The sequence below is a fragment of the Chenopodium album genome, chromosome 24, assembly GCF_948465745.1.
Source record: "Chenopodium album chromosome 24, dcCheAlbu1.1, whole genome shotgun sequence".
Classification (NCBI taxonomy): domain Eukaryota; kingdom Viridiplantae; phylum Streptophyta; class Magnoliopsida; order Caryophyllales; family Amaranthaceae; genus Chenopodium; species Chenopodium album.
In genome coordinates, this window is record NC_137857.1 from 38660674 (window position 1) to 38671184 (window position 10511).

The following is a 10511-nucleotide window of genomic DNA, read 5'->3' on the forward strand; positions in this document are numbered from 1 at the left end:
ATTTATTATATCTGATTAGCTATGCATGAAAGGAACGTTAAAAAACTAAAAAAAAAAAAAAAAAGGCCACAAAACCTCTAACAGGAGAATTCATACTACTTAGAGAAAGATACACTTCCTAGTTCTTATAGGAATAATGTGCTCCTCCAATCGTTAACCAGGTTGTATACATACATCACATAAATGTGACATGAAAACTCTTGGTAAACAGTTTCTGATTAATATGATTTTGGATTTAAAGTGTCAACAAGGTAATTAGCATGTTATCCACATTCTAAATACATAATTCACCTCCGTACAATTTTAAACAAATAAGGGAAACATTCGAAAAATATCCCCTAAGCACCTGTTCTCATTGACTGAACTCAGCTGAAGTGAACTGAACTGAGCTGAACTGAATATCTTATAAGAGAAGGAAATTAGGAGCGGAGCTGAACTGAATTGAACTGAACTGAACGGAACTGAATTTCAACGTAAGAGAACAGACCCTAAGTAGTGATTTAGGGTATAATCGCTTTATAAAGTAGCGGTTTAGGGGTATCAACAATCAAGTAACGATTATACCTTTAACTAGCGGTTTATACATTTGAACAGTAAAAAAAGATGTACTTTATTTACTCGTACAACTTTACCATTTGAGAAACATACTCGTATTTCGTTTATCAACTAGTTTTTGGGCTCGAGCGATGCCCAGAATTATTGCATGGAACTGATCATTAATATGCGTTGTAATTTATGATTCAATTTTCTTGTAATTAAATTTGTTGTTCATATTATCATTTGCCACATATTAATATTTTATATTCAAAAGTTCACACAAAAGATCTTATAGCTTGGTGGTAAGACACTTATGGCCTATTCTTTTCATATTATTTTCAGTTCCATTTAGCTCTAATAAGCTCAGTTCAGTAAATTAGAACAGGGCCTTAGGTGTAGAATTTGTGGTTGCGTTTTCAAATCTTATGGAGAGTTTTTTCGTTTATTATTATTATGGGTGCATGACATGCTATGTAAAACAAATGAAAGGGAGAGCCACGTGGCATAATGACTAGTTTAGTGGGTGACGTGGCGTATCGATCGGAGTTTACGTGACACGTGGACGGCAAAATAAATGAAAGGGAGAGCCTCATGGCATAATCTCTAGTTTAGTGGGTGACGTAGCGTATGGAGCAGAGTTTATGTGACACGTGGACGTTCTTAGGAACGCCCGTACGCATTTCTCTATTGTTTTCTACTTCTAAAACCCTTTAAAGTTTAAACCCTCAAATCCCCTTGTCCATCTCCATCTCCATTTCCAAAATTCTCACAACCACCTCAAAAAACCTCCAACAATGGCGTTTCCTCAACAACTTTCTCTCTCTTCTTCCTCCACTCTCTTCTCTCCCCACTTCAAACCCTCCATACCCTTTTTCAAACTCCCCTTCAAAACCCCAAATCACCTCACTTTCAACTCCCTGCCTTCTTCTTCTTCCTCTTTTTCTTCTTCTGAAGAACAAGCCATGCTCGAAGCCGTGGCTCAGTCGCAGGGCAATTCACTCCCCTGTGTTCGCACCTACGAAAACGACATGGCGCGCCTCTCTCTCACCGGCTCCGTCGCCTTCGAGCAAGCCCTTACTGCCGCCGCTTCTGACGGCGGAGAAGCCGCCGGTGAACATGTTGATGCTGGGTTGTCTACCATGGTTGTTGAAGCTCTTTACCCTGGTCCTAATGATGAGCATAGCACTGTTTCTACTAGACTGGTTAGTTTGAATTTTAGTTGGATATTAATCATATTGTTGTGCTTTGATTTTAGAATTATGTTTCTTATGAATGTGTAATTTAGTTTATGTTGTTGTAATTGGTGTTGTTTTTTCTTTGAAGATTTATTGTCCTTTGCAAATGTGTTAAATGGGTATGATGGAATTTTATTTCATTAGTCAATTATTAGAATTGTGTAGTGATTGGAGTATGTTGATTATACAACTGGCTGTACTTGTTCATAATATGTTCAACCCGCCGATGAGTGTTAAAGAATTGGGCAATATAACATGATTGTTATGAAGAAAAATGAGCAAAAATTTTATTGCAGTAATTTGGAAGAAAATGGGTATGATTTCTATCAATGTGGAACAATGTAGGTGTATAATGTACTCATATTCCCTTAATAAAGGGAGAGAGTTCATGTATGGGAATTCCTTGCCAAAAGCATGTAATTATTTGGGAAATTGCTGTCCTTTGAATTATGTAACTGATCTAGATAGTCTCATGTCAGTTATGTGAACACTTTGCTGTTCTGAGTCCTTCAAATGTGTGGTGGAGGTGGAGATTCTGCCTATTAAATGAGATTTTTAAAGCAACATAATCTTATTTTGTTGTACGAGGAGCAGTGGAATTTACCAAGGAGTGTGAGGTGGATTGAGAAACTTGCAATACACTCCCACATTTCTTAGGAAGGATATCACTTTGGCTTTAGGTGGATATTGAGGAAACATGAATGTCCAAATTGCTTTAAAAGAAAAGGAAAAGAAATGTATTGTTTTGGACCTTTTGGTGACTATTAGGTTAGATAAGGACATTAGGTCAAATGATATATAGGTGAAATGAGCTGTTACTTAGGGAAGCATTTGGGTTTAGGTTTTTAGGATGAATACCCACAAAATTTATGTTGTTAAAGGGCTTTCTTTTTTGTTTGATGTAAGTGTTATTTTACATCAAATCTCTTAGCACCAAGGGTTATTCGTTTTCCACAGAATTATCTATTCAAATAAGGGTAGATGCTCTTAAATTTCATTTCTTACTACTAGCCTCAAATCCTATGAATGGAGTGACTGCACATTGTTTACAGGTTTCCTAAAAATTCATTTTCTTTTTGTTACCATTTTGAAAGTGGATATTGCCCATTAAGATGGAATAGATTTTTGCTTGTTACAGAAAGTTCCTCACTTTTTTTTTGGTTTGGTTTGGGAAGATAATTTATTTAAATTAGTTTCTGCAAGGAAGGGGAATTTTTATAGCTTATGTATTGCTACAATTTGATGCCTATATTGATATTTTTGCTATAGGTTTTAGTTCATCAGTTGTAACTTGTAAGGATGTGTGCATTTGGTTCTCTAAAGATGGCAAGGCCTACTAAATTACCAGTAGTAGAGGGGCTAGGTAGTTGCTGTGTCTTGGTCCCTATATATCATGAATCATGGAGCATAATCTCAACATTTAGGCCCTTACTTTTGGTAATATTAATCATGACAGTTGCAATAAAAAAACATTTAGTAAATTGACTATATTGGTGGTACTTAGTCAAGGACTTAATTTTAAGCCTTGATTTCTTTCTGCAAATCACCTCAGACTGAATGATATGCTGTACAATCCCACTTGGGGTGCTTTCTGGTTTTTCATTGTTGTTAATGATGCCAAAAGTGAATGTAGGATAATTTCTGATGGAGTTTATTTCTAATCTTTTGATTAATTGTTGAGTATCTGTTCTTTGTTTTCATAGTTTCTCCCAGCTAAGAAGGTGAAAGAGAAAGCAAGGAAGCTAAGGAGTTCCCTCCCTGGAGATATGCTGTCTAGCACAAATTCAAGTAATATACTTGCAATGACGTTTAGACAAGTTGTAGTTCAGGAGCTCTGGAACTTTGAATTGGCAGTATTTCGACCTGGGTCACAAAGAAATATGGAGGATCTTGGAAGCCCAAGAGAGGTCAAGCTTTATTCCTTACTAGTATTGTTTTGACAATATTGTGATAAATAATCCGCCTTTCTCTGTTGTAATACCACATAAAACATGTTTGGCCTGCAGGTATCTCATGGTACTGATTGGTTCAGTTCTCTTATGCCTTTGCCATCGGCAGGTTACTGCTTCTTTTGTTCTCAGCTCATCAGATGATAAGGTCATTGCTGGACTTGCAGAAGCTGTTTGCATGTTGGCTCTAGAAAGCACTCAAAAGGAATTTTTTCAGGAATCAGCAGGGAAGGCATCAGATGGTCTCTTCAATTGGTTTTCAAAAACTAATCAGTTTTCATCAAAAGATTCATCGGTGATGATACATAGGTTTGAGGATAAAATAGTTGAAAAGGCCAAAAGCCTTTTTGATAAGTTCAACGTGGTAAGAGCAAAGTATAAGATGACAAACAAGAAACCAACGAGCTCTGCATGGACGTCATTGATGCAATCTAAATTGGAAAAGATTGGTGGATCTGAATTTAGTATGTGGACAATGGAGTATGTACCTGCTTATAAGCTTCAGATTGATGCTGATAGACTCACTAATCTGAAGTTTGAAGGATGGAAAAGGACAATGGGAAATTGCTGGGAAGTTTTCTTAACCCATTCGCAAATGGTAATCACTCCCCCCCTCTTTTGATTTGTTGTACTACGTATAAAGATTTGATGAGGAAATGTTTCCATTTCTATATACTTTGTTATTTGGACAAAAATATTGCAGTGTGCAAGTATCAATGTAAAGGCGTTCTCCTCATGAGAGCTTTGAATTTTGTGTATTGAGAGGGAGTTTTTTTTTTTTTTTTTTTTTTTTTTTTTGGGGGGGGGGGGGGGGGGGGGGTCGGGTTGGGTTGTGGGGGAGAAGAGGAAATTGATTTTACAGTAAAGAAGAAGCCTGGAATTAAAGAAATAAGGATGATGTGAGAAGAGATGGTTGTATAGGGAAGAATAGGGAGGCCGGAGGCGGGGAGAGTGCTAATGTGTATGGAATGGAAATAGGAAGTGAGGAAGATGACCATATGTTGTTTGACTGGTGTAACTTGTAGACGCTTTATTTTAATGTTTTGTTTAATAAAAAAAATCAATATTTGTTATTAACTGGTTTTTTTTAATGTAATCTTAAATACCCAACCTTTAAATTATTTCTATAGCTAATTATTAAGCAACACAAACTCAGATATGTAGTGAGCTTGGGAAGACTGAGTTTTGTTTTGGGAGTTTATGGCCAGGTAGGTTGAACCATGGTAACTGAAAATACAAAGTATGTGATAGAATATCTGGGCTGAATGAAAGTTAGTCAAATGAGTGTTTCATTGTTGGGATAAAGAAGGCTACGAGCCTTGTGAGAGGTTATTAAAGATATTTATATTACCAAATGTAAAATAATTTAAAGCTTAATAAGTACTCCCTCCGTCCCCAAATGATAGTCCCTTATGGCCTATTTCTAGTCCCAAATTGATAGTCCCATTTGCTTTTTTCAAGCACCATTAATATCAATTTTTTATCAAAATTTCCTCCAATTACAACAATATTTGTGCAAATTTAACTTTCCCATGTAAATTTTGTTTTTCAATGTACTTTTATTACTTTCTCTCTCTACTATTTTAAATATCCAATGTAAATTTATCTTTTCAATGTAATTTAACTACTTTTATTTAAGTTTCTTAATTCCCGTGATTTTTGCCCATAAGGGACTATCATTTGGGGACGGAGGGAGTATTATATTGGTGAAGGATATTTGCTTCATGACAATGGTAATGCCTACTTCATATACTTGACAAATGTTACTATTTGCAGGTTGGATTGGCTAACATTCTAGATATATATTTCGAGGATGTCTGCACACTTCCCGGTAAACAACAGCTATCATGTGATGCTGTCAGAAGTCCAAAAAAGTTGTCAAAGAATAAGGTGTGAGTATGCAGTTATATATAATTTCCAAGCTCCCCTAGGAATGCGCTCTTGTGTAGTTGGAACTTGATGAAGATGTTTACTTTCTGTTTTTAACTTTTTTTTTCCTTTATTCGGTGTTATTGATTGCCTTTTGCTTTTAAGGTAATGACTTCATCAGATTATGGTTCTAATACCCATATAGTGGTTAGTGAGTAGGAAATGTTTGATAACCTCTTCAATGTGAGTGTGTAGCTTATTATAAATTCAAAAGTGTTGCATGATTTTATCTGGTAATCTTTTGACTACCTCTTCGGCTCTTCCCTTCTTTTGCTCAGAGGGTGAGGGTTTTGAGGTTGGGGAAATAGCTTTGCAACTATATTGATACCTTTACGACCCTTTGTTTACCTTTCTAATCCAAAACTTCTGGTTTGATTTCTGCCAGGGAGGTTTTTCTTTGGTTGGTTTTCTGAGAACCACTCTAATCACTGCAACTCTACTGGTTTCTGTTGGCGTGCTGATCAAACTGTTTATGCCACATCTAAACATTACTAGAAGACAATATCCGGGAGAAAATTATGTGCTTCCGTCCTCAGAGAACAAATGTGAACAAGTGCAGCCTCTGAAACTTGAGGATTCTGAGGTATATGTCTGAAAATTGAAAATAGTGTAATTGTCTATAAGCTTATATGTAGATATTTATGAGAAGTCTGTCATTGGTGCAACTCTGTTAAAGATATCATTATCGTCTTCTAATGATTGATAATGCTTGCAGTTTATCATTTAATCATAATTGTTTGGAACTTTCTTGTTTTGATGTCTGTGTCCAACAAGTGTCGTCTAAAATTCTTATGAGTTGTACTTCTTTTCTCTTTCGGCTCTGTTTAAGTTTGTTAATGTGGTTTTTGATTTGGGAATATCATCTTATAGCTATAATTCTCTTTCACAGCTGGATGCTTATTGCTCTGCAATTGTTAAAAAGATTAAGGATTCTTATGGTTGGAATGGAGAAGTAACATTTGAACCAAGTGTTGGAGCTTGGATTGGTGAATTTCCTATGTATTTGAGGTATAATCATCAAGTTGATCCCATTGATCAAGATAGTACTAGCAGTTCTGAAGTGTCTGCAACAAATAAGGAGGAGCTGGAAACATCTGTCCAGGAAATTGCTAGTTATCAGGTATGTTTCATTTGCTAATTTCTTTTCTTATCCTTTGATCAGGTGGTCACTCTGTAGCGGTGATGAATATCAGAATTCCGAGCCACTATACATAAAGTGGACTTGAGGAATTTGATGGTGAAATCATGAATTTAATCCCTTTAATTAGGGCTAAATGGCTACATGTTTGAAGAGAGTGTTTTTACTGAAACTTTAATGTTACTTATTATATCTTATTTTTATTGATTTAAACTAAAATTTGATGATTCTGTTGTGTTTTTCTCATATGCAGTCATTGAACTATTGATCAAAGCTGACCTTTACTGACCATTTTTTTTTTTTTTTTTTTTTAATGAATTTCATTTTCTAAAGTTTAAGACAACAGGCTTGTCCTCTTTGGTTTTGAATTTCTGATTTGGCTGCTATTTGCCTAAAACAGTAAAACTATATGCTTAGTTTCATTGTTAGAGGCTAGAATGCTAATCAAATTCTTGTACAGCTATATCAAAATATTTGACATAAAAAAGGCAAGAATTTTTAGGGGACTTTTAGGGGGGCTTTTTCCCCTAACCCTCTGTAGTTATGCATAGATTTGTCCCAACATGTCCTATCATGTAGCTGAGAATTTATTGGCAAGTAACTCATACTGTGGCGTAATTGTTTTTGTAGAGGTGAACCAGTACTGTGATCAGTGTGATGTGTAATTTGCTGCTTCTATAGATTTGTTAAAGGACTCAAGGAGGAATTGACTTTAATTGGCTCTTGTGGTTTAATGTCGAGTGAATACAGATTGTTTTGTCACCTGAGGGAAGAATTGTTGGGTTCCAGCCTATGAGTCTTGTGGCAGTTAATCATTGGTCAAACAATCCGATAGCCAAGGAGCTGTATGGTGGCAAGGAGCTGTCCCCTGGTATGTTTTAGCAGCTCATCATATTTTGCTGCCCTCTCTTGCTGATTTCCTACCTTTTCTGAGCATAATTGAACTTCAGGGCTTTTGGAACCTCGTCTAAAGATCCATAAACCCGAGAAGGTGATTGTGCTGGAGTTATTGATGTCATTGAATCAAGATAATCATTTTGCATTGGTCAGACAAATGCAGTGAGGCCATTGGCTGTTGCTTCTCTAATGTAAGTTTTGACCCTAGCATGAGCTAGATCACAGGAAGGTATACTCAAAATTTCATAAATAAGGGATATAAATCTGTTTGGGCTTGTGCAAATAATCTAGCTTTATGAGATTTTACCCACCAATCCAATTTTTTTTTTTTACCTTGGCAGGTTAACTTTATTCAGAAAATCATAAAATGACAACAGTGGTGAATTGGCTTTTATCACCCCCTACATTGAGTGCATTCCTAACAAGATGGGGGTTGCAATTGCTAGCGCAAAAGCATGCTGTTCATGTCCTATCTGGAATTGCTTTGTTATGTTTGGTCGCGGTGTTGGTTTCAGATACTGTTTAAGAAGTCACTGTAAGAAACAGAATTTTTACTAGAAGTACCAGAATAAAAGTGACTAAGCTCGAGTTAGAATGTGGGGACTGAATCTGTTGCATGCAGAAATTGAAGTTTTAGTTGGATGGTGAATATCAAAAGAGATCTTCCTGATGTTGACGCTACAGCCGCTACTTCCCTAGTTTTCATCTTCTTCACTTCATTTCTTGGTTGGGAAATTGCTTTTTTGTCAGTCATGCTTCAATCAAAAGCTGTAATTAATTTTGGCTCAAAAAGAATGGAGTTGTTAAATATGAGAAGATACAAGTGACAAGCTCCGATCAAACGTGTATTAGTACTTTGGATTATTAGCATTTTTGAGTACTCATTAGGTATACTTGATAGCATGCATCTTGTAACAAATGTTATAACTCTAAATTATGTAATTATAGATATTGTTAATCAAGGTTATGTGTTGGAGACCATGCAATATCAAAAGGGACAAACATGGAAAATAATAAATAAATAATAAAAGTAATAACAAGTAGGTAGTAATATATTTCCACTGATAGGTACATTTCAGTTATAAATTTCCAAAATTGATTATGCCATATAGATCATTGTGAAAAGGCTGTCCTCTTGTATGCAAGGCCTGATAGCTTATAAAACATGCAAGTAAGAATGCACAAATAGTACAAGTTAGAAAAAATGTTCAAGGAAAATGGCATTGCCAATGGCAATGGAAACTGCAAGCATTTGCATATAGCTATGTGTCCATGGTATGCTTTCGGTCACATCACTTCTTTTCTCCACTTAGCCAACAAACTTGCTGAGAAGGGTCACAAAATCTCCTTCTTCCTCCCAACCAACATCAAACCCATATTTGCCTCTCACAACCACCACCCAAACCTCATCACTTTGATTCCTATCACAGTCCCGGCTGTGGAGGGATTGCCCGTGGGAGCTGAAACAACTGCAGATGTGCCTGCCTCTTCTCGGCCCCTCATTATGACTGCCATGGACCAAACCCAGGATACAATTGAGTTCTATCTCTCTAGTCTTAAGCCTGATTTTATCTTCTTTGACTTCACTGAATGGGTGCCTAAAATAGCCCGAAAACATCAGGTTAAGTCTCTATTTTATTCCACAGTGTACCTAGTGACAGTTGCTTACTTGCTCCCTCAGCCAAGGAACCTGCCTATCAACTCTTTCTCAGAAGAAGAAATGAAGAAGCCCCCACCAGGATTTCCTTTACCTTCTGTCAGGCTGCGAGCCCATGAAGCACGCAGTCTGGCTGGAGCATCTGAAGCCGAGTTTGGAGGTAGTGGGTTGTCATTGTTGGAAAGAGTTTCGGTAGCTTTCCAACAGTGTGACGCTGTTTGTATCAAGACTTGTAGGGAGATGGAAGGGCCTTATTGTGACTTTGTTCAGAAGAATTATCGTAAGCCTGTGCTTCTCGCTGGACCAGTGGTGCCAGAATTACCAGCTGGTCAGCTTGATGAGTACTTTGACAATTGGTTGAAGGATTTCGGAAATGGTAGTGTAATTTATTGTGCACTTGGGAGCGAATGTTTCCTTCAGAAAAACCAGTTCCAAGAGCTTGTTTTGGGACTTGAACTAACAGGTATGTACATGATTATATATGTTCATTTAAGAAATATATACACATACAGTATATATCTTAAAAAAAGTTCATGTTGAGATGCAGTATAGAATGTTTTGCAAGGTGATCTGCTTTTGAAGATCACATAGTATTATGAGCAAAGATCTGAACTCCAATCCCACATCTTTAGTTGATATTAAAGAGAATGTTTGATGATATTATTAATATCTCAGGTAAACCGTTCTTGGCCGCCCTTAAGCTGCCTACAGAGTGCTCAACGCTTGAGTCAGCCTTACCAGAAGGGTTCACAGAAAGAACAAAGGGGAGAGGTATAGTTCACATTGGTTGGGTGCAACAACAATTGATCCTACAACATCCTTCGGTGGGATGCTTCTTAACACACTGCGGGGCTGGGTCCTTGTCCGAAGCTATAGTTTGCAACTGCCAACTGGTGATGTTGCCTCATGCAGTAGATCAATCTATCAATGCAAGGTTGATGAGCCTTGATCTTAAACTCGGGGTGGAGATTGAGAAAAGAGACGATGATGGTTTCTTTACTCGTGAGGCAGTTTGTAAGGCAGTGACGACAGTCATGGAGGTAGAGAATGAAGTGGGAAGAGAGGTGCGAGCTAACCATGCAAAATGGAGGGAGTTTTTGCTAAGAGATGGACTCGAAGAGGCTTATATCAGTGGGTTCATACAGAGTCTGAACGACATTCTCGTATGA

General features: G+C 37.0%; 2 protein-coding genes across 2 annotated transcripts; both read left to right on the forward strand.

Annotated features, from left to right (window-relative positions):
• Window positions 1–1295: 1295 nt before the first annotated feature.
• On the forward strand, window positions 1296–8621 carry LOC145612122 (uncharacterized). The gene is made up of 9 exons (XM_081667492.1): window positions 1296–1739; window positions 3476–3679; window positions 3831–4319; window positions 5498–5611; window positions 6036–6233; window positions 6540–6770; window positions 7539–7659; window positions 7739–7876; window positions 8027–8621. The coding sequence occupies exons 1-8, from the start codon at window positions 1332–1334 to the stop codon at window positions 7849–7851; spliced, it is 1878 nt and encodes a 625-aa protein (XP_081523618.1). The 5' UTR covers window positions 1296–1331; the 3' UTR covers window positions 7852–7876; window positions 8027–8621.
• Window positions 8053–10511, forward strand: LOC145611050 (cyanidin 3-O-galactoside 2''-O-xylosyltransferase FGGT1-like). The gene is made up of 3 exons (XM_081666284.1): window positions 8053–8205; window positions 8875–9805; window positions 10018–10511. Exons 1-3 carry the CDS (start codon window positions 8053–8055, stop codon window positions 10509–10511), a joined length of 1578 nt encoding a protein of 525 aa, XP_081522410.1.

Coding starts and splice junctions, on each gene's coding strand:
- LOC145612122 (XM_081667492.1), top strand. CDS start 1,332: ATGGCGTTTCCTCAACAACTTTCTCTCTCTTCTTCCTCCACTCTCTTC. Junction 1,740..3,475: donor GCACTGTTTCTACTAGACTG/GTTAGTTTGAAT, acceptor TTGTTTTCATAG/TTTCTCCCAGCTAAGAAGGT. Junction 7,660..7,738: donor TGGCAAGGAGCTGTCCCCTG/GTATGTTTTAGC, acceptor ATTGAACTTCAG/GGCTTTTGGAACCTCGTCTA.
- LOC145611050 (XM_081666284.1), top strand. CDS start 8,053: ATGACAACAGTGGTGAATTGGCTTTTATCACCCCCTACATTGAGTGCA. Junction 8,206..8,874: donor CGGTGTTGGTTTCAGATACT/GTTTAAGAAGTC, acceptor ATGCACAAATAG/TACAAGTTAGAAAAAATGTT. Junction 9,806..10,017: donor TTTGGGACTTGAACTAACAG/GTATGTACATGA, acceptor TTAATATCTCAG/GTAAACCGTTCTTGGCCGCC.